The 24,626-nt window shown below is 39.2% G+C and overlaps 1 protein-coding gene across 4 annotated transcripts in view; it reads left to right on the forward strand.

Moving 5' to 3' along the window:
• Positions 1–24,626, forward strand: part of LOC122863260 (steroid hormone receptor ERR2-like) — a 118,776-nt gene that overhangs the window by 66,718 nt on the left and 27,432 nt on the right. For 2 of the 4 annotated variants that reach the window (XM_044169579.1, XM_044169578.1), the window contains exon 3: positions 23,553–23,968. In XM_044169579.1, the coding sequence (XP_044025514.1) occupies positions 23,566–23,968 (403 nt within the window). In that variant the 5' untranslated portion in view covers positions 23,553–23,565. Of the gene's footprint in view, positions 1–12,682; positions 12,951–13,078; positions 13,180–23,552; positions 23,969–24,626 lie in introns of those variants that run through there. The other 2 variants (XM_044169577.1, XM_044169576.1) reach the window with 2 other exon arrangements.

Raw genomic sequence — 24,626 nt, forward strand, 5'->3', positions numbered from 1 at the left:
AAACATTTTAAACAATTAAAAATGACAAAACAAGGGGAAATGGAAAATCTTTTTACAAAAAGGATCCTGTCAGGGATTTTCACCTGATCTGCAACAAGGAGTAAATGGGTTGTCTGTGTAACGGTGTATGACTACTCTACCTGCCTATTACTCAGGAGGATGTTGGTGTGAATATGCTTGTATGAAAGAGGTGCTTCGGCTGAGTCTAGACTCATGATTCGTTAACTTCACAGGCGCTCTCGGGGAATCCTGAGGCCACACTCCCCCTGCCACCGCCCTGGGCAATTATGCTCTTTTGAAATGCTAATGGCTGGCATGTACATGTGACAGTGTGTGTGTGTGTGTGTGTGTGTGTGTGTGTGTGTGTGTGTGTGTGTGTGTGTGCTGGCTGGGTGGGTGGGTATACATGCAGGTTTGTGTGTGTCTCCATGCACATCTGTGGGTGTGCGTGCATGTCCCCGTAACTTATCTTAAAAGCACCTAAATCCACTGGCACCCCGGTGCAGCAGCAGTCAAATACAATAACATCTGAAAGCCCTGCTACCTTGTGCTCGCTCGGTCCATAGAAAGGACTCTCCAAAACGCAGAGCCGACAAAGAACATACCTTCAATTAGCCAAACGATTAACATTTTAGAGGAAGTCTGTGTTTGGGTCCCTTGGGCTCCCTGCACTCCCCACCAGTCTCCTTTTCATATTCAAATCCACAACATAAAAGTTAGCCATATCTAATCCTAAAAATGGGTCTTTTACTATTTTGTAAAGATAATGCCTGACGTTTTTGCAGTCGGTATAACTTCCAGGTTATGGAAGAAGGTGTACTATTATGTTTAACAATTATCAGGGCACCCAGTAGCTCACTTGGTAGAGCGCACCCTGTGTACAAAGCTGAATCCATACCGCAGTGACCGGGCATTGAATCCGACCTGCTGTAATTTCTACATGTCATCCTCTTTCTCTCCCACATTTCCTGTTGCTCTTCAGCTGTCACTATCAAATAAACGCAAAAATGCCCAAAAAATAACAACTTTAAAAATAAAAAAAGTCATGGGCCATAGGTGCTCCTATGAGTCAGAGCAGACAGATCTCTCAGAAGCAGCACAAAGCCGTATGATATTGTCTTTTCTAATTTAGTAGGCGATTAGTCAGTCACGCTAACCTACATTCATTTAAAGAAGCGCCTCTCTGGGGGTAGCCTCAACGCTTGAGTGCTTTTGTGGTCATTATCATGTTGTGCTGTGGTTTGGTCTTCTCCATAAGAGACGCCGCTATTGATTTGTTTCATTTTTGTGTCTGGCTGCTGTCACTTAACCATGGTATCTTGGTGCTGGGTAGGCAGGGGTTGCCCATCTGCCCGCTCCATAACAGAGTGTGACAGGGTACAAAATGATATTGTGTGGTAGCTGTAAACTTTGTGTGAACTTACACCACACTCCTCTGCCGTTAGGACTAGATGAAATTCTTCTTAGACACGTAACCCGGGGTCAGGTGAAGTGAATTTCTCACAAATATGCCACTTACAGGATGCACAGAGGTGTCTGTATAACCTTTTTTTGTGAATTTAAAATCAGCTTTTTCAGGCTCAAAATTCATGGCAGTGTGCTGTCAATTCTTATTAATGCTAGACCTCACATTAAGTATATTCAAATTCCAACTGCATTTGCATTCATCCACTTGCAACTGTCTTATATAACCCACAAAAGGTAGAGGAATTATAAATAAATCATTATTTATTAATATTTTCATTGTAAAATATGAAACAATAGGAGATTAACTAAAAAACAACTAACTTACACTGGTGAATTGAGACATTGACTCAGTTGAAGGAAACACCCTCTGAAATGCTGAAATTATATATTGATTTTCCTCCTATCTTTCGCCCCGATGCCTCTGGGTAATTGCGTCTTTGCTGCTGCTACTGCTGAACTGAACCATCGGGGTGTCTCTGTGTCTCTTGCCTGTTTTGTAGACTCTTACATCAGGAAGACGACACCAGTGACTTCTGTTGCATCACATGTCTCATCACCTGGGACACTGCAGGGCCGTACTGTATTTTAATAAATCATTAAACTTTGATTGTCAATATGTAAATGTAAGTGAAAGATTAAAAAAAGACACATTCACCAATTCAACCATTTGCATTTGCTACACTGGTGATACAAATGGGCGGAGCTAAACTGACTTGTAATATAATCTCATCTTAAGGGTCCTTGACGTTACTAACATTATTTAGCTACCTCAGTGGTGGAAGAACTACTCAGATCCTTTACTTAAGTAAAAGTGCCAATACCACACTGTAAGAATACTCCATTACAAGTAAAAGTATTACATTTAAAATCCTACTTAAGAAAAATTACAGAAGTATTATCAGCTAAAGTAAAAGTATTCCTCCAGTAAAATGTCCCCATGTGAGTGATAATTATAACATTTAATAGATTGGTAATCAATGTGTGAGCAGCATTTTACTGCTGTAGTTGGTCAAGGTGGAAATCATTTTAATGACTTTTTTATACAGTTGGGTAGTAGTTCCAGTGCTTCCAAACCTAGGGGTTGGGCCTCTCCAAAGGGTCTCAAAATAAATCTGTATGAAAACTACACTAAACATGTTCGGTTGTGATTATTCCAAACTACAATGTCACAGTATACAATCCGAACATTATTCAAATCTTGAAAATTAGCATTTTAGGGCAAGAGATACATTTAACTGTCAATGAGTGAAATAGTGTTAGGGGAAGATTTGTGTTTTTGTTTAAAGAGTCACTCAACACCCCCTAAAAATCTTGTTTTTGCTGACCTTCAGTGGTTTAACATCTCATGTTACAGGTGCAGCAAAGCAGTTAAGCAACTGAACATCACTGATGGGTGTGGTTAGAGGTAGAACAGACTTTCAACCAGAGAGGGCAGTAAAAACCTGCTTTTCATCCTTACTCTTTAAATGTTAAGACAGTAAACATGTTATAACATACATTATAAATCCATTTTGCAACTTGGCAAATATGTTCATTAAAATAATTTCCTCATTATGTAAATATATAATAAAGCGGGCGACTTTACGCCTCTCTCAAAGAGTGTCAGAGATAAAAATCTAAATTTAATTTTCAATATATTTACAACATAGCAATTAACTACTATTGCTTGTCTCCTTACTTTTTGAATTCAAGCCTGTCTTCTAGAAATTATGTTTATGTAGTACTATTAATGTTATGTAAATGTCTATTATATTGTGGTGACAAAAGTAATTGTTGTAATTTTATGTAGCGCGCTGAGTCGGACTCAGACTCAGACTCCAGTGACTGCGATTCACGTCCAGACTCCCATCTGTGGTTATGTAATGCTATGCAACAGAAGAACTTTGGTAAAGGTTCGGGAAAAGAGTGTAGTTTCAGCTAAATGTTGATAGTCACATTGTCTCATGTCACTGTGGACTTTTTCCCGTATTAAACCAGTCAATAATCTTTCCCTAACCTTAAACTGCTGACAGTGCCTAAACATAACCATAAAAAAGGTTCTACAATGCTGTAGTCACTAAGAGCAGATATTGTATTGCAAGATCAGATATTTTGGCAGAAAAATTAAATACGTTGTCACTGAACATTTTATACGTTTAGTATTTTTTGCGACTTGCCAGATACATTAACTAACAATATTTCCTGTTATGTTATTCGAAAATGGAATTCGGTTGGCATTACGTTTTCATGCAAAACGTATTTGCTGTTGCACATTAGTTGTATATAAATAGAATTTCTAGGAGACATGGTTGCTTGAATTACCATAAGTGTTGTGTTCCTCTCGGGTTTCAACAAACATAAGTGTAGAGGTGAAGCCTTGTAATGTGTCAAAGGCAAACTACCCCACAGCTCCTGTTTAACTGGTATCAACTTTGGTGCCACAGAAGGGTTTAAAAATCAGAACCTTTAGCTGAGAGATGACACGAGTGTCGTATGAGGTGTGGTATGTGAACCCAAATGCTGATGGCCAGGAAAGCGGTCTAAAGGTGAAGTAGCCGAATGGCTACAGTGTTTATTGGGGCGTTGTGGTTTGCAGACAGACCGGTAGGCAGACAGGCAACAGGCAAATAGGCAGATACAGGTCCAGCTACAAGAATATGTGTTACCGGCTGGCAGTGGTGGAACCAAGGAAGAGAGTCCAGTGAGGCTAAACAAATCCAATAGGGAGCAGGCAAAATTCAAGATCCAGAATCCAGACATGGTCCAAGGGAGACAAAGAATCCAAAACAGAACTCACAGTAAGAATGCCAGGGAACTGGGCACGGGAACCTGGTACAACGAAAAGTGCACCAAACGGCAACACACCCAAATGTCAGGAACACACACAAGACAGGAACAACAATGATCCAACACTGAACAAAGAAAGAGACCCGGACTAAATACCCTAGGGGAGGTGAGACAACAAGACACAGGTGCAAACAATCAAAACTGGAGGGAACGCAAACAAGGACAGGAAGTAAAACCACAAGACGCACAAGGGAAGGAGAATACTACAAAATAAAACAGGAAATGAAAAACCCTCAAACTATAACCACGAGTGGGTCACAAATATTTCTACCTTTGTGTGACAGATTTTGATGAAAGCTTTTGACAGCTGGAACATTATGTTTTGAACTTTGCAGAATAAATTATTATTTTCATACTGGCGATCTCATTCCAGCACTGCACTTTAATTCTGTCAGGATGCTTGACTGCCTTCTGAAAATGGAAGACAATGAACTGAAATGTCTTTTTTTAGGACAATGAGCCTTGTGGGCTTTAGAGAGAGATGAAGACAAACTGTTGATGACAGTCCCCAATTCCCAAGTTCTAGAATAAATGTTTTCCTCTTTGGTCCAGAAAAGAACTCTATCTATCTAGTTTTAGGAGCACTCTTACAAAAAGTGTGTTTTTATTTCCAGGTCAAGTTTTTGTTCATTTGGATGAAAGGCACCTTGATTAAGGTTCTTTTAAGGTTAAACTGTCATTTAATGTGATTCGGAGCTGCCTCTTTAAGGTTAATAACAGTTTTCTAAAGTGACACACGTCTTGGCAGAATCAGCGAGAAAAGACACGAAAACGGGTAAAAAAGGATTGAAATTCCTTTGATGTGCCATTGTCTCACTCACTTGAAAAATCAAATGCAGAAAGAGCTGTGGTAAATTGCTCTGTGAATGTGGCTGCTGAAACTTTTTCTTTGCTTTGCTAATTATTAATTACCCATCTCCATGCATATGTGTTTATTCCTAATTGTATTTGATGGATGAGTGGCAGCTTTGACACCTCATTAGACCAGATTAATTGAATGACACAATATTTATGTCTCGGCAATGACCAGTTATCCTACCATCTATCACTGAGATGATCTCACTGATTGAAAACCACTGGTCCGTGTAATCCTAATTATTTGGAATTAGAAAAGAATTTATAGCTTCTTGTGGCGTTTTTCTGTGATGACGGCAAATTGGAAACATTAAATGCATAACGAGGGAGAAAATGAGAGGAAGACACAATCATGGAATTAATGGGGGTGAATGTCGGAGAAGGGGGAAGGGCGCATAAAACAAACTAGGTGCATGCCTTATACAGTAAACCCACAGTTTTTCACTGCACGGCACAGTCGTAGACACAGACTGTCATGTTTTCTCGAGATTCTGGCATAACATTTGTCTCTTTCTCATAATTCTGAAAGGGGAATGCCCACAGGATGCCTATTTAGAAGAGGGGTTTCTTTTTTCACATTTAACTAAACCTGTATATTCTCCAACTCCCCATCCACTCACTTCCAAACATGCTTCTGCAGAACATCTCGATCCATATTCTTGTCTTTTATTAAAAAGTTGGCTGAGTACTCGAAAAACATTTCCACTGAACTTCACATAACCCTCCTCTAACTTCTGCAAAGCTTTGCCCCTCATGGGAGGAGCACAAACTAAAATCCAGCATTTGAGCTCACAGAGAAGCAACAAGGCCCAGAAGAGTGGAGCTTTTACTATCATACAGTATAGGAAAGCCTCAAGGAACAGACTTCTTTCCCAGGTAGTGAGAACTTCCTCAAGCTTATTTTTCCAACTTTTCAAGTTTCTAACACCATTAGCTGGCTCCCTTGTGGTCTACAAAGCGGTAGCGCTGATTGAATTAAGCTGTTTCCTTCTTTGAGACCTTTTGACAAGCTTTCTTACACAGAAGTCAGTCACTGCTGTTACTACACAGACCCATACCAATATGCTCATACGGCACTCACACACACAAATGCTTGTATATGTATGCACATGCCCAGATGCACACATACAGTACACATCAAGGCATGCACACATGTGCAAATACTAACTGAATCTTGACAAACTATCTATAGAAATCTGCTGACCAGAATCGCTCAATGGGATATAAACCAAAGACATTCTTAGAAGCTGCTCTATAATGCCATTTACACCATAGTATTTTAATCAATTTAACTGGCCTTTTTAGATATACTTGGCTCAAAACGCTTTTTCTAGTTTTAAAAATAGGACAAATGGTCTTTTGGAATCAACTGGGGAGAAGTTTAATCTCATTGAATGGAGCCAAAGCCAGACGTTTAGCTCCACAGTATAGAATACAAGATTATACCAGCCTGATATAGCCCTTCCACCACCCGTTTATTTTTATCCTCTATTAAGGCAGCGATATCCTTAAAGGCTGCCAAAATTATCCTGTAAAAATGCTGACTGGGAAATATGAAAGGTTCCAGGCGGTTCTAGTAAGCAATCTGCGCGCATGGTGGAGCAATGTGACTGCTGTGCTTGCTATACCAACAGGGGTGACCCCAGTTGGATGGAGAGGTGAGACTAAATGAAAGTCATCCCAGGATCTTAGGGGAGCCAAGTCTGGAATACCAAGCCTCTCTTCAAAATGAGATTTACTGCCAACGGATGCTGCTTTACATAAATGTTTGTTTTTAGTATTATATTCATCAGCACTGTGTAAACAGGCTGCAATTCCTGCAGTTTAAAATCCACTGGACATTTTTTTCCTCCCTCACTTTTCATATAAAACATGCTTGATGCATTCAAGTGTGTGTTTGTGTGTGTGTGGTCAATAGCTATTTAAATTATGCGCTGAAATAATTAGATTTTCTCAGCAGTTAAAATGATGCTCAGATGACTGTTGTTTCACAGGATACACCACTGACTCAAAGTATTTTGACGATCCACTCGTCCATGGAGGTAATTTATACAGAAACAAACTTTTATCGTGGGATTAGGACGAGCAAAGAGACTAATTTCCTTATCAAACACACTATAAGTCATTTGAAATAGAAAGTTTTGTACTCAAGTTAAGTGTTCCTCAGAGTGAGGCTGGTAATTGAAGAGTTACGAGTGCCCTGTGGGTGTTCTGAGATGTTAAAGTCGGTATGAGCCCAACCGGCAGCTCCGTGACACAAATTCAATTCAACATTTTTTCCTTCTCTCAGACATTTTTGGTAAGACTTACCAATGCACAAGTTTGTCACACCTGTTATTATACAGATAAATGTGCTTACACATATAAATGTATGTGCATATTCCTTTTTTGCGTTTTCTTTGCAGGCCTTTTCAAACAAGCTAGCTGTTTCTTATTAAATCTGCCAAAAAATATGCTACACAGTGTTCTTTGATATTAAAAAAATCTAATTCTCTTAGATAATAAGTCTTAATATGTTTTGTTTAATCAATGTGTTTGCCCAGCAGACGTTCAAAGCAACCGTGTAAAGTTACCCACTTCTCTTGGCGCTAGCTTTTATCTGCAGGGTCTGAATACAGCAGGCTTGCTACGTACGCATAAGCATCATAAAGCTGTAAAAAGCTGACACCACGAGGGCCGTTTTTGCCAGCTGCCTTATTAGAGTGAACTTGAGAGGAATGTATTGATCCTGTTTCTGGATGGCAATGACACAACCTGGCTTCACTTTAGAGGTGACTCCTTCCAGACCCTCTTGTGTTATGCAGGTGATGTAGACGAGTCGCAGAAGCTTCGACTGGTGTCAAGGAGCTATTTAAAATTAGAGCATGGTGGTGCAATTGATTTTGTTTATAGTTGATGTGATTAAACACAGTGGAGACCATTTGCTGTTGCTGGAATCACAATCATGGCTTTCACTGGAGCACAAATGCAACGCAGGTTAGAAAAATGTCCTCAAGATAATATATGCCATTTGGCGATTGCATTTAACCAAAGTGTCTTATCGGGATTGAAAACATTTTAATAATGAATGGTGCAGTGAGAACAACTGTGATAGTGTTGGTGCCACAATACATGATGGCATCAATGCATGTAGACAATATAATTCAAGAGTTTATAAGAACAGATTTTTCTTTCAAATTATGATAAAAGTAAAATATGCACTTAATAATGTGTAATCAGAAGGTCTGATAAGTATCAACTCCTCATCTTAATGTAATTATAATACATGTACACACAATATAAATGGCTACAGTAGCTGGAGCTGAAAAATAAGCATATAAGCATAATTTCACATAACATTTTGGACACACTCTTACTATCAGTGATATCAGACCATACCACCACTATAATAAATGATCAAATGTGAAGTGACGGCATTGATATTTCACTCGATGAAGCAGTGTCTATGCTGTGCATATACTTCTTTCCCTCATTGTGTGAGTCCAGCTCTCTCAATCGAGATATCCGAGTCCTGCTACGAGTCCCTGATTAACACCACTGCTCGTATAGTTTTGTTTTAACTGTCCTCAGTTAAATGAGAAATTAAGAGGCAAGAGATAGAGGCTAATAGCATTTATTAACCCAGCGTGAACGGGCAGCGGGTCGACCACGGTCCTCCAGCAGCCCTGTCTAGTTCTGGTGGCTCAGCCAGCGAGGCCCAGAGAGGGGAGTGGAACATAATAAAAACCAACAAATGCACCCAGCTGATTAATGCAGCCCTGTGGCTATAGTAATTATCCCTCTCCACACTCCTCCAGCAGACGAGCCAAACAAGTGTGAGGCAGCAAGAGGGAAATGTGCAAATGATGGATCTGTGGGATTCAGGGTCTGTTTAGTGCTTCGTGTTAGTAGTTGGATAAAGACACATTTTTGCTGATGTGGTTGACTCTGGACGTGGAGTGGAAGCTTTTACACTTCCATTTTAGAAGTATGTAGTATTTTGACCTGGTTTGCAATATCTGTGTACAATATTTTTGCTTTTATGGTGAGGGTGTGTTAAAGCAGATGAAAATATCATTTGTATCTTCAAAATATATGTTTGATGCATGGGATCAACTACTTTAATATTAAACACTCATTCAATGGGGCACCACTCTGGAAAAAGGGAAAACTAATTTTCATGTCATTTATTTATGGATCAACATCGATGTTTAAGTGAGAACACTTATGTCCAACATTGTCCCAAGATGTTAAAAGACAGATACAAAACATGTAGCATAAGCACTAGCATCTTAAAACCAAAACTATATCAGTGCAAAGTAAAACAAAAAGCTAAATACACCTAAATATAGCTAAACAATGGCACAAGTAAAAAATGTAAGCTTTCACCTTGACCTGTGAAAGTCCCTTGCATTTTTGTCAGCATTATATTTAATATTGCTACATGTATATTGCTATAGCTGCTTTATAATGAAATGACTTCTAAGGTGCAACACAGAAACATGTCAGACTCTTAACATCTTAATCTGAACCATGATTATATGTTTCTGCTATATGTTATTATTTCCTATGGAGATGGAGGTGTGCACCTCATATTTCTCTAGTTTCCTAGCAATTAACATGACTATCCCAAGCTAATGATACTATTTCTATATCATAATTCGGTTTGTGGGCCTTAACAAGATAAGAGATATGATAAATATGAATCTCCAGCTGTTTTTTCTTTGCACTAATTCTCCTGAGTTGAGGAGAAAATGTCTAATTTGAATGGAAACAGTTTGTTCAGTCATAATTTTCTCTGAGATGAAACGGATTTGATCAGCTTGCTACTATTCAAATTAAAACCAAAATTTTATTCTATAACTCATAATTTTATTCAATTCAATTATGAAAATTCATCATATAGCTTGGATATTTTCCATTTCATTGATTTTTTGTTTTTGTTAACCATCAGTAATTTGGTTAAAGCACGTATGGTCATGTGATGAGTTCATTAAAACCAGAGAAGTGGCAGTTATTTGAGTGGTGTTAGGCTGATGTGAAATAAGAGTCAAATCAAACTTTACAGCCGTCAGATCCTTTGCAAACTGTACAGCTCCTCAATAATTCAGACAACTCTTTGTAAAGAAGCTACTTGAATAGTTTTGTTATTAAGTTTTGTTATTATTCTGTTGTCTAGTAATTCATTCAATATGATTATATATTTTTATATAATTTAACAGTTAAATATATTGATGCAGAAACAATGTAGTTTTTTGTTGTTAAAAGTTCACGTGCAGCAATTGTCACAAGTTATAACCACAGCACGCAGCTAGGAAGGAGTACACATTGAGCTTCCTGCTAAGCCATCGGCCACACATGAACAGTGTCTGTTTGGAGAGGTCAGAAGGTCGGCCATAAAAGGCCAGTTTGCTCATGAATCAGGAATTTAATTACATACAGCCAGTGTGACAGGGAGATTGTGTCCCTCAACTCAAGGCAATATGTAATTACTATTTATTGACAGATAACGATTGGTTCTTTTTCACTTTTCAGAAACAAGCTGCTGATTGCACAGACAGTTAAATCTCAGTGTTTCTCATCTGCTTTTAGAAACGCTTCAGTCAGGTTTTATGTGTTTTTGTTCATGAGTGCCCACATTTTCAGTTGTGCATACTGTATAAGCTTAAAGTTCACTCCAAAAATAAACCCAATTCCCTTTTCTATCCATCTGCTCTGTTAAAATTAAGGCCATACTCCAGCATTCAGAAGCACTCAATATGGGGAATACATCAGTAGGAATGAAAAATGGCAAATGAGAGCAAAACTATTATGAAAACATTAACTGCTGCCTCAAAATGCACAGTGTTTACATTCCAGACTTGCTGTGATCTGCTTAAAGAGACTAAAGAGACAGACTCTTGGTCACTGAGCTGAAAATCTGTTTTGCTTAAATACAGACTTAATGGTTGGATTACTGTTTCTTCGTTTGGCAATAGCGTGATAGTTGGATTACAAACTGTGCGCTCAATAGATTTCCTGTCAGATGTCATGAAGCCAGGTGTCCCCTCACTGTGTAAGCTGGCTGGCTGAGAGGGATGGAGGCAGATGAGCCTTGGACTTACAATATGGCCCACCTCAGAAAACTGGCAACACAAACACAAGTGTGGAGCTGCAAAATGAAAGAAGTGGATTTTTTTTAATGAATTAACTGAAATAAAACCACCCTGATAGATGAGAATGTCAAATTTTGATTTTTTCTCCAGTTATAAATGTGTTTAATTAACCAAATCAGTAGCTTTACCTTTCATAAAGTTTCACATGCACTCTAAATTTTGCGTAAAACTTAAATCTTAAAAAACAGCGAAGACAACATTTCCACATTTATTTTTTATTTGATTAACTTCTCCAGTATTCAACCCTAATGTGAAATCATACATGTCATCTGAGCATTGGTCTTTCCTTTTCTGTCTTCTATCTCTGCCTCATTAAAAATATAAACATATCTCCACTATTGATTAAGTCTGGATGTCTTAATCAGATCAGCGGGAATATCCTGGTTTTCCTCTACAGGAAAGTACATTAAATGCCAAAATATTGATCAAAAATTTAATTGAGAATGCACAGCTCCTTTATTTAAGCAATCGCCCTTTGCTCCTGTGACTTTGATATGGACTGACATGAAAAGAAAATGTTAAAATGTATAATTCCTTTTTATTTAAAAGACAGTTGGGAAACAGTCTGTCCCGAGGCTTCTGGCGACACAGCAACGCTGTGATCAATAAGAGCGTGTGATGGGTTTTGCATCGATCAGGAAAATGTGGGTTGATGAAGTGGGTTAGAGGGTGGGGCGGGGTGGGCTTCCACATTACACAGACGTGGTAAAGATCCACTCAAACTTGTCTGTCGTTGTCATCGTTATTATCTTTCCTGCCGAGGTCATTAGCACTCTCAGTTTCTTACATCCTGCCTCTTTCGGGATTGGTAGATCCACTCTCTTCGCAGTGTGATTGGTGAAATGTTGTGGGAAGCAGCTGCCATTACTTTAAAGGAGGGCAGGCTGTGGAAAGCCAGATCTGTGGTGGAGAGGATAAAAGAGGAAAGGGAACAGTTTAGCTCCGTAAGCTGGCACTGAGCCTTTTAAAGCACAGTAAACAGACCTGTTTAAATTGCCTTCAGTGAACGTGCCGCTACTTCTGTTGCTTGTCAATTACTACTGTCCACTTCAGTTTACTTCTGCATTTGTAAACACCAACTGTGACTCCAAAGAAACCTCAGACCTCCTCATCTAACTATCTATCTATCTAACTATTTATCTGTCTATTTGTCTGTCTATCTGTCTTTCTGGGGGGTCTGCCTGTGTCTCTATGTTTTGCAGCGCTCCCTTGTGAATGACTGGACACCGACTGGTCGTCCATTAGCCCGTCCCATCTCAGTAATCTGCCATCCCAATAGGCTGCTCTCAGGACAGCCTTCCTGAAACCGACCAATGGCAGCTGCTCCATTTGCACCAAACCACTCCTTCCTGCTCTTAAAGAGCCCCCATGTCTTCAATGGAGACTCAATCCCCTCACTGACTTACTCAGCCTGAGTGCGCTCTCACCACTGCTGCTCTCCATCCATCTGTCTCTATCTTTTATTCTCTCTTTCTCTATCCATCACTCCCCTGACCTTTATTCTTTCTCCTCTTCTCTATGCTTACTTCTCGTTCCCTCTCTTCATTTCTACTTCAGGTTATTCCTCCTCTTTCTATATCACCACCACTCTTCCTCTGTCCATACGTACTCCTGAGCTTGAGTGCGCAGCACCTGTGCAGACTGGAGTTTGTCGGGCCGAGGCAGAAGGTTTTTTTTTTATTTTTTGGTGTGTGTTGAACAGGAGAGGGAGGGGAAACAACACACACACCTGAACAACATTTCCTCAAGATATGTGGAGACTTAGGAACTGATCTCCTCCTCTTGCTTTTCCCCAGCTGTTTGTTTCTGTTTTTTATTGCAACACCTGGAATGCTTAACGTGGACTGATGGATGTTTCCGAACTGTGCATCCCTGACCCTCTCTGCTACCACAACCAGTAGGTGCATCTTTTTCCACATTTTTTCCCTTCTCTGTATATTTTTCATTTCTACTGCTGTTTCCATTTTAGGTGACAAAATTTAATTGACTTCTTTGCCTCTATTTTAATTTTAAAGGAGAGAACAAAATCACAAGGAAAATCTGTGTTTAGATCATTTGTAAAATAAATCTCAAATAAAGTAAACTATTTCATAAACCAGGGAGTTCCTCGCATTATCTCAGCCCCACCTCCCCATGTACGGGACAGCAGAGCTCAGTAGTGTCAGTGAGGCAGCAGTAGCGTAGCCCGCAGGGAGTCCAGGTCGGACGGTTGCCCTACAGCTGTCTAGCTCTGCATCAGGATCCAGGGTTTAACCTCAGTCACAGGGAAGAGCCAGAGGCAGATTAATGCAGATGATATCCAGACGACTATCCTCTGGCAGCCGCCGATGTCCGGCGGTGTACCAGGGAAAGAAAACTGTGACTGTACTGTCGCCCAGTCTGTGTGAGAGTGTGTGTTCTTGAGAGACAGATAAGAGTATATTAGAGGGGGCAGATAACTGTCTGCCTGTGTTTGATTAAAGCTTTGAACACTTTAATGTGGTTTGTGATTTTGCATTTAACTTAATTTTGGTGCTTGTGATTTAAATCATGCTGAAATTATATTGACAGAGGGACTGATCATCTCCAAAGTGGCAATATATGTAAAGAAAATGCAGTTAATTATATTTAAATAAGATTGTGAAGTGCTGCCCACTTTGCATTTGCATATTCTCATTGTGCATTTAGTTCATAAGTGCAGGGATCAAGCAGCTTGTTTTACAGTACCTCAGGAAATAAAAACACAAAGAAACTCAAATCTCAAATGGAGCACCAGCCCTTAGTATCCAGTACTGCACTCCTTGCATGCCTGGAAAGACGCTCTTCTTTTGACCAAACATGACTGGACTGGGAGACCCTTTACTGGGATCAGCTGTGGATGGGACTGGAAAGGTTTAACCTGATTAGCACTTTTATAGGACTGTGATTAGGAACATTTCAAACTCCACAAGACTCTCTGCGAATAAAAGCAAGAGAAATAATAAAACATTTTTGCATTCACAAGTAACTGTTTTTATTAGAAGGGATTCATAACAATTATTTAAAATGGTTGTAGATTTATACACTTTACAGGAATCTCGGGCTACATTAAAAATGTACATCTTGTTGATTTTTAAATTTATTTTTACATTGTTATGTTGTATTTTAGATTTGTACTACCATAGAAAATTGCACTCGAGTAATACATAGAGTTTAAGATTGACAACATTGACAATTCAAACTGTTTTCACAGTGCAGTGAAATGTGCAGTACACATAATATAATGATGTACATATATTTATTTTAATAACTACAATAGAATTAATCACAGTAATTTCTCAGTGAATAGACAGAAATTGTTTCAGGAGTGTAATGTTTAACCACAAGTGTTTAGAGATTTGTCAATTGTTTTGATTTCTCATATAAAAGTAACAGATATGGGTTTAATTTCTTTTTAATGTGTTTAAATATATCCATTTCATGTAATGCTTTGACATTCAATATTGCAATTCCTGTGTAGATTGCAGTGCAGTTTAAAAAAAAAAATCACAACCCTGAGCTTCTTTGTTGCCAATCATCAATTTCCAGACTCTGTAAAACTGCATTTAGTTCACATACATTAAATTAAAACTGTGGGTTTACCTTATTATATTCTTTTTTTCATGTTAAAAACATTAAAAATAAGACTAAGGCAATAAGACAATAATATGATGCTATCAACCTGTAGTGACCCTGGTGACACAGGTCTTAGTGTGTACATTGTGTGTGTGTGTGTGTGTGTGTGTGTGTGTGTGTGTGTGTGTGTGTGTGTGTGTGTGTGTGTGTGTGTGTGTGCGCTGCTGCTATGTGGATGTGCACATCTGCATGTATACCCTGCATATATGGACAAAAATATGCATGTGAGTGTTGGAAAGTCAGGTGCTGCTTACGTATGTTCGCGCATGTATATATGTAAACGTATGCATACATTCTGAATGTGTAAATGTGTTTTCATATTGCCTTCTCTGTTAACTGCAGGACCGTAGGGTCATATTTGACGGCACTTTTTCTGACACACTGGCATCACCCAAAAACCCCACAAAGACGTCCAAAAACTCACCACTACATATTTGTACTGGTTATAGCTGAGTTCTTCCTGGGATTACTGCTGCATTTTCTATAGGGTAGTTAGTTCAACTTGCTACGATGATTATATTTTATTTAAGGAGAGCAAACCATGATAAAGCTTTTAAATAAAACAGAGTGTCATTAGTATAAACTGTAGCAAACTTGCACTCTCTTTTTAGCAAAAGAGCATCGTAACAGAAGCTATATGGGATATACAGTAAATGATTCTAAAAAGTATCTTTACCTTAAGTATTGTTAACCATACTGTCATACAGTTTACCACCTGGAAGTAATTGTAGTTGCTCATGTATTTGCATACTGTAAATCTGTGATTTCAGTGTCACATAAAGCTGTGCTTAGTTAGGTTGGCTTTGGGAAATGCTATTAATAACCCCTTGAGGACTTTTGGCCTGACGACCAACCTATTGGCCTGAAGTGAGAGGTCCCACGACTGTAGTGAACTGTCACACCATGTCTCTGCTAAAGAGGCAAATATGTTCTTCTACCAACTGCAAACTAATATTAGCTTATCAGGCATCTCACATTATTGCTAGAAATAAGTAATAATTAAATATGCGCATAAATCTATATAGATAGTTTGTCATTTTTGACTATTTTCAAGGATAACATCAAGTGACTCCCAGTTCAGAGATGTTTCATGCCACAGTGTTTCCTCTGCGCAAAATAAAAGAAAATTAATTGAAATATATAATTGTGCATACATGTAAATACCATAATATACTAAAATGTTTCAGTGTTCGGAATTCATGATTTAATCTTGACAAAATATCTGCATGAGGACCATTTTGGTGGGGGGGGTTAACCAAATTTTAATTGCATTTGAATTGGTGTGAAACCAAAATCCAAATAACTTGCAGCTACTGTATAAGTATGGATTAAAGAACAAAAACTGTCCATTAAACTGTGTAATCTACTATTAAAATCTGCCTCCTCAGGTACTCTCCACCTTTTTCAGTCATTTGAAATTCTGGGTAGAGAATTCTCTGCCTATAAATTGTTTGTGGAGAGTTTTTCCATGGTAGACGCTCCTTTTCTTAGGCACATAATAGAATTTTACATCTTCATTATGAAACATAGACACATGATTTTCCTCTTCATTAAATGTTTAACAAGTAATTGTTGATTTTAAAATGGCCAGCCTTATTATGTCTCTATGATTAGCCGTGGTTTCAGTATGATTAGCCATGGCACTTTTGACAACTGCATAATTTACGCTTAAATGTTTATGTTCAGTTTGCTCTAATAAATCAAATCCACTTTTCACTTGTCCCACCTGCTGTTCCCATAGGTGCCCTTCACAAGCAAACTAACAGGAATGTATAAGCACAAGCGGGCACATGTATGCACACACACACACACTCACACAAACAAACACAATCATAGGCACATACACACGTGTGTGCACATACGGATGAGATCAAAGAATCACACACTGACCTGGGGTCTAATTTTAGCGGTGCCATATCATGGAAACACCTGACTGTGTCTGTTAAGAGAAACACATCATCTCATCATGCTTTGCATTTATTACACTAGTTTTGCACATCACATTGTGTTTATTATGAAGAGAAATATTTTCATTAGTCAGTGTCATTAATATCTAAATAAATAATATCTGAATAAATAGATAAAAAACTCCATGGTCCAACCATTTGTTTTGTCAAGTGTTAACATGACTGCATAATTACACTTCATGAAGAAGAGATTCCAAAAAGCTCAGTTGATATTTTATACATAACAAACCTTTTATTTTATTAGATTTTTAAATATGGAGTATCGGAAAAAATCATTTTAATTCAATTACAGCAGAATATTTAAACCCTAAATAGCATAGCATAAGTATATTTCCTGGAGTTACTTACTGACCTGTATTGTTGTGCCAAAGTTTTTAACTGGAAACTGCCATGATGTAAAACCAAAAAAAAAAAAAAAAAAAAAAAAGAGCCAATACAGAAACAACACATTGAAATGTTATGGTAGTAATTTCAAAGTGTGTCTGAGAGAGAGTATTTGGAAACAGAGATTTATGAGGTGATATGTGATATGTTACTAATAAATTTGGGTCTTAGCGCTACTTCTTTGTTCTTCAGAAGCATTTTTGTGTATGTCAGAAATAGTAAATAGAATTTTAACTTTTAAGTCTTGGTAACATTAGTGGAAAAGTTGTTTTGTTTCTTGTGAGGGCCAGTGTCTTACAATCTGCCTAATCACTAGTGAGTTGGCTGCTTCCAGCACACCTTTCTGCACTGCATGGAAACAGCTATCACTGCACTTTAAGTAACACAGTCACAGTCGGGTTTTGTGCCAAAATGGATGAAAATGATTAAAACCTTGCACTGAGGTGTGATCCATCCCATCTTTTAAGTTTGATAGTTGGCTGATGGAACCAGTAAAATCGATTGGGAAGCCAACCAAACCTACGAGTCCACTGACGGATGGAGGGAGCAGGTGGTGGGACAGTGTTGTGTTGTGTTCACATTGTGGGAGAAAATCCTGCCTCCCTCCAGTTTTACCACCAGCTTTGGTAATTTTTCATGAACTTCTTCATGAAAACTCAGAGATAAAAACTATCCAAAACAGCTAAACTCACTGCTGTATTTCCTCATGACACTGTTGTCCAAGTGTTCATACTGACGTGTTTATTAATGGCAGTGGCTGCTGCATACGAGGGTACAGCTCAGCTCTATGGTAGAGTGGTGCTGTGTGACGACATGAAGGGAGAAATAACTTCATTACATGTCATGACCCCCTCTTGATATAGATATATCCTTTAGGCAGCCTGTCAAGGACTCTTAATTCATCAAGATGTAGATGGACACATTTTTGCAGCCACTATTCAATCAAAACATGAATGTGGCGTTCATGTGCTCAGGCTGAATGCAAGCAGCAGAGAGGACTTCTTAGAATGAGTTTGTTTTATTGATCAAATGAAATTAACACACACACACACAGAGAAGAAGCAGTGCATCTAATCATGGAGTGTGGGTCAGCCAGCATGTTTAATTAAATGGGCCTCATCGTAGCTTCAGGAGGTCTCACATTGTGAACTTAATTCCTCTTCACCACGTTAATTTGCATTGTGTCAATTGACCGGAGTGCTTACTGTATCAGCTTGAGTCTCACTTGAAATTCAGCCCATGCCCTAATACCATTAGGCAAATGCAAAGTTGTGTCATTTACACATTTGGAGGAAAAAAAGGGAGAGAGAGAGAAAAGCCAATTTGCGCTGGACAAGACTCGCTTGTGATTATCAGTGGATGTTATTACTGTGGAGAAGCAGACGTTTGAAGGTTATGTTTCTGGGCAGTAATTGAAATGCAAAATAACATTAGGATCGATGGCCATCTCTGTTTATTTATGAAATCAATATCGTAACTGTCCCTCATGAGTCCCCCTCTGATTCCCAATGACGGCTTAAGTCTCTGCTCGTTTATTCTTTCTCCCCCATAACCTCCTTCTTCTGTCTCTTTTTAAAAGGCAGTTAGGGGTGTGTTTGACTTTGCAGGGAGAGCAATTTCCTGGAGGTGGTGGACGTGTATGTAGATGGGGGTTGATACTCCAGGTAAGGAGACATCATCCATGTGGGAAATCTATGCAATCTCTCCTCGTGGCAGTGACATTGAAGAGGCCATATGCTGGAAGTTCTGTGTACGAGCGTGTGTGTGAGACAGAGAAGCAGAAACAAAGTATATTTATACTGCCATGCGGTATAATCGTAGTACTGGAGCTTACTAACTTGGTCAGGTGTGGTAACTTAAAAGTAAAGATTTTGTAAGAAAGTAAAAATGTTATTGTCAATTTTGTTTTGAAAACTGCTGTACAAAGAGCATGGAGATGCATTCTCAACCTTTGGGACACAAATCTGTGGTAAATATTCTAAGGTCCACTTACTTATTTTTAGATTTTAACCGTATCCCATGGCTTTCAGCTATGGAGTTGATCAGGTAGCTAAATAAGTGGACGCTGCGTTTAAAATGACTGCTGAAAATTGTCCTTCACAATTAAAACACAAACTTCAGCTTTAACTCTATTAGAGATGAAACAATTAGTCAATTAATTTGGCAACTATTTTGATAATCAATTAATCATTTAAGGATTTTTTTAAAGCAATAATGGTAAACATTCACTGGTTCCAGCGTCTCAATTTTGAATATTTGGTGGTTTTCTTGTTCTTCTATGATAGTAAATTGAATATTCTTGAGTTTTGGTCTGTTGGTTACACAAAGAAAGACATATGAAGACGTCACCTTGAACTCTGGGAGCTTGTGATGGAAAATTCTCAATATTTTCTGACATTTCTAGAGCAAACGATTAATCGATTAATCAAGAAAATAATTGGCAGATTAGTCGATAATGAAAATAATCTTCAATTGCAGCTAAACTTTATTTTCTCAGGAGGAAAATTACGAATTATATAAATATGTAAAACACATGCTGAAATCTACCACAAAGAGGCAAGATATTAACAGGCACAGAAGAACACGCCAAAATCTAAATTAGACCAGGAATAACATTTTTAAAAAGAGCAATGACCTCAGTCCAAAATAGCTAGTTAGTCTTGAGAAGTTTTTTGTTTAAATGTCGATTGATTTAGGTAAACCATTTCACAGTTTAGAGGCAAAGACAGCAAATGCATCCAGTAGACACTGATTAGCAGACCTAAGGTCTATCTTAGGAACTTAACTTTTATATGTATTATTTAAGTTTAAGGCTGAGAGGCTGTGATTTAGGTGTGTTTGCACTTAACTGAAGCTGCAAGGTTTGAGCAGACAGCCAAAGATGATGAAGACGCAGCATGCAGATTTTAATAAGCATGGCTGTTTCTATTGTAAAATGAACAAACTACCTTTAAAAATGTATTTTGACTAATGTCTTTTCTCTAAAAACCAGCTACATTTTTTGCAGCAGCGTATGAATCATGCATTTAATTTTTAGAACGCACACATTTTTTGATGACCTTCATTTGTGCCAAACGCTATGTCACGTGCATGTTGTTGTTACTGCTTAACACTTGGGCGACACACGCTACCCCATTTTCCCACTCTCATGACCATTCATTTCCCAGACACCCCGGCCGCGGACTAACAGTGTAATCTATGTGTCAGGCAGGAAGGGGGCACTCAGTTTAAAGCTGATAGAGTTTGCCCCAAACAAGGACAGCCTATCATAGAAAGATTAATGAACTAATTTCATGCATGGCTCCTTGCCTCTGTCCTTCTGCGCTTCCATGTTCGACTGTGTGTTCAGCACCATGATTTACGCTGTGTTCCTTGCTACAAGCTTAACCCCAAGCTTAACAATAATATTTCCCCTTAGTGGGAAAATACATAGTAAAATATGGAGAGCCGGATTTTTAACCCTTCACTCATTGAGCCAAAGATAGCATGAGGTCATTGTGGAGAATAGCTTTGAATATGCATTTTAAATATTATTTTTTTGACTGCTGGTAAAAATTTATTGTGCAGAATTTCTGAGGCTGGAAAACATATTTCATGGTTTAGAGAAGAGGTGGATGGATTCTGGATTTATGTAGGGGAAGCAGGGGATCTGCAACACTGCCAGCATTAGGAAGCATGCCAAAATATACACACACATGCACACACAAACATTTGAGATTTTAAGCTTCTCTGGTGGGACATTTTCACACCCATCACACTTTGGCTCCAAAATAAAAATAAAAAAACAGTGGTCACTGATCTGAGCGTGTTCAGCATTTCAGTCAGAGTCTCGGTCATATTAAGGGACAGTCGTGTCTAGACGCTCTCTTTCTTTCAGTGTGGTGGACAGACTGAAACCTGTGTGTGTGCTACTCCAAGGCGTCCATTGTGGGACCGTTTGGGCCTCTAACAGCAGAGCAGAAAAGGCGGGTGACCTTCATGTCTGTGATGAGTCTTGCTTGTCTGCTCGGTTTGTACCATTTTTCTGCGCGGTGAAGCAAACACTACCCCATTAGATATTAGGTGCAATGCGTTTGTGCGTGTTTGAGTGTGTGTGTGTGTGTGTGTGTTGACAAGGGAGCAGGGCGGGTTGAGGAGAGTCAGGCTGCACTTAGAAAACTCTGTCTCTTTATAATAAGAGTGGGGAACCAAATTATGAAACTATGAAGCTATTTCTGTCTGCGAGAATTTGTGGTTCGTGCCATTATTTCATTTCGACAGATTTGAAAGGACCCATTAGAAATTTCCATTAAACCTAACAAAAAACATCTCCCCAGCGTTACTGTGTGCTAAGTGTGGAATGAACTACTTTTTACATATGCCACAATGTCCTATTCCATAGGGAACCCCCCTATCTGGCTGCAGTGATGTATTAACTGTTACCACACCGTTCTCTCCAATTCCCTCAGATGGGCGAAAATATACCTTCCAATTGACTATAGGTGCATGCTGATTGCTAACAAGGTTTAACATGAGCCCTGTGAATCTTTTAGAAACCGCAATAGCCTCAGAATGAAGACTAACATAATGTTGTATCGCTCCATCTCGCACTATGTTAACAGTCCTGACTGATTAAAAATGCATAAGGAATGTCTGGGACCCGTAAGAGGAGGGTTTATTTTTTCATGCCTCATCTGGAACAGGAAGGAAGCAGAAGATCAATAGATCTGATCCGGCCCAGGGGTAGAGGCTATCTCCTCCTCCTACCTACACCCGCTACCCGTTAGCAGTTAAATGAGAGGTTTCATGTTGTCGGGGCCTGATGACTTAATGGCTTTATATAAACACTTATGCAAAGAGGCAACAGAGGGAAAATACATTCCTAACCACAACACCAAATTTGAAAAAAAGGGGCCCCTGGCAGCAAAAGGCAAGAAGTTCAGAGGAATCTGGTGAGCATTAGCTTCCTGTTAGTTTCAGACATTCTTAACATGGCTTTGCACTGTTCTCACCCAATATGTACAACTCACAAGTAGGGCTGAAGTTGTGTAAGATGAGCACCAACTCTGACAGACAGAGCCAGCGGTTCTAACACAAGCCCAGGCCTCATTTCATGCTTTGTTTGAGAGGATATTATTGAAGCTACTGCAAGTACAACAACATACAAAGGTCTTGAAGACAAATTATTGTCCAACAAGTTTTTTTAGCAACACCCTCTATCCTTAGATCATCGATTTGGATAAGGAAAAACTCCAGGCATGAAGATATGAAAGAGATGTTGTGTGTACAGTATATACGTAACATTTTCCCTTAACTCTGCCTTTTCCCAAATTTTATAATGAAATTTGGGGTTAGGGAACTTAATCCCAGATCAGTGCCTCTTCCTCAGCCTCTCCAACCTCTCACTTAAATCCACTGTAACCTAGCACCGTCCTTTGGCAAAGTAACCGGGACTACTGATTGGATCATGTATTACCCATGATCTTCCATATGCTGAGTGTAACACCTCTCTCTGTCCATTAACAGCCTTGTGAAGTTTCATTCATTCATTTACTTCTGGCAGCCGACCAATTGTGGGCATTGTTTGCAAGATGTATGGGGCATCTGTTGACATGGTCGTTAGTTACCATTTTGCCTGAGAGAAATAAGCTACTGTAGTATATCACTTGGCATTCCAACACATAAATGGTTGTGTCTGTAACATAATCTATCAAACTCAGACGAACTGGCGCGCTCCATCACAGCTGATGAATCTCTCGCAGAATGATCAGGCGATGATGGAAGAATGCAAAGCACAGTACATCTTGTCAGACTTTTCAGTGATGATAATTTCCTTGATACTTTCATGTAAGGTTCTTTGTGTCTCTAGAATCACTGCTAATTTGCATATGAGGTAAACATTTTACATATCACTGATGTTGTTTGTCCCTCCAATTTTTTTTTTTAAACTTTAATTGAAAGATTACATGAACCATGATCCACAAGTTAAAAAAAATTGGGAATTTCTCTGACAGTTTGGGCTCATGGAGTCCTTACAGAGTTTATTTGATATTTTTATTTTATTTTAAGATGTTCTGTTATCAGCTAATAACAGTGTTTCTTCTCAATTCCTGAATTGAGAAGGGTAAAAACAGTGTCTGACAAATACTACTGTTTGATTTGTTTCTGTCTGATTACCAGGTTTTGTCACAATATGTATCACTTTTAAATTTTAGAGTGGCTCAGTTGCTCCCTAGTTTGCACTATATTTACTGTAAATACAGTACCAAAACTGACTGCAGCTCTCGCCCTGTTTGTGTTTATCCAGGTTGCTAACCAGAATGCCCTCTGAGGACCGACACCTGTCCTCGAGCTGTGGTTCTTACGTCAAAACCGAACCTTCCAGTCCTTCCTCCTCGCTAGTAGACACCGGCAGTCACCACAGTCCCAGTGGCAACTCTGACGCCAGCGGCGGCTACGTTCACGGCAACAGCAGACACTCACACGCCCTGGACTCCCCGCCAATGTTCAACCCAGCCATGCTCGGAGGTGGCGCCACCTGCCTACGCCGCTACGAGGAGTGCTCCGGTGGTGTGGCAGATGACTCGCCAATCAAGTGCGAGTACATGCTCAATGCCATTCCAAAGAGGGTGTGCCTGGTGTGTGGTGACATTGCCTCAGGGTACCACTATGGGGTGGCCTCCTGTGAGGCCTGCAAAGCCTTTTTCAAGAGGACAATACAAGGTATTTCCCACTTCTTCTTACAACTTTCACTGGCTCACCTGGGCTGATCTCTAATGTCTGTACGCTCTCAGTTAAACATGAGAATAATTGTTTTCTGTAATTTCCCAGGTGATTGAATATTCTGCAAAGAAAGTGTTACCCCTTTAATCCAGGTGTACTGTAACTTTGGTCACAAGACAAAAGTGCCAGTTTTAGCTTTACCATGACAGTTGTGTTTGCCAGAAAAGCATATTGACCTCATGAAGAATCCATTGTCATGTGTTCCACGTGTTCCTCAGTGCTTGTATCCAACCCTCTGCTCTTATGGGACAAATGGGAGGTAGTGATTACGAGAGTCTACAGCAGGCATTAGGCCCAGACTGTAAATCTGCTCTGGGTTGTGATTTTTTGATGCGTTTGCATGTGATTCGTACATCTGGCATCAACTCTGCCATGTGTGGGAGCTGTTCCAGAATAATCACTTGGACAGAGGTAATGTGTGGCAAACTGAGATGCAGAATTGTGAATTTTATCTGCAGGATTTGTGTCTGTATATAAACTCAATAGTTTGTACTTTTGCAGAAACAGAAATAAATGTCAGTGATAACGACTCCAACATGATGTGTGACCACCTGTATTGACATACAAAATAAGCAATCAATTAATTCCTTTATCTACT

This window comes from Siniperca chuatsi, linkage group LG16 (assembly GCF_020085105.1).
Source record: "Siniperca chuatsi isolate FFG_IHB_CAS linkage group LG16, ASM2008510v1, whole genome shotgun sequence".
Taxonomy (NCBI): Eukaryota; Metazoa; Chordata; class Actinopteri; order Centrarchiformes; family Sinipercidae; genus Siniperca; species Siniperca chuatsi.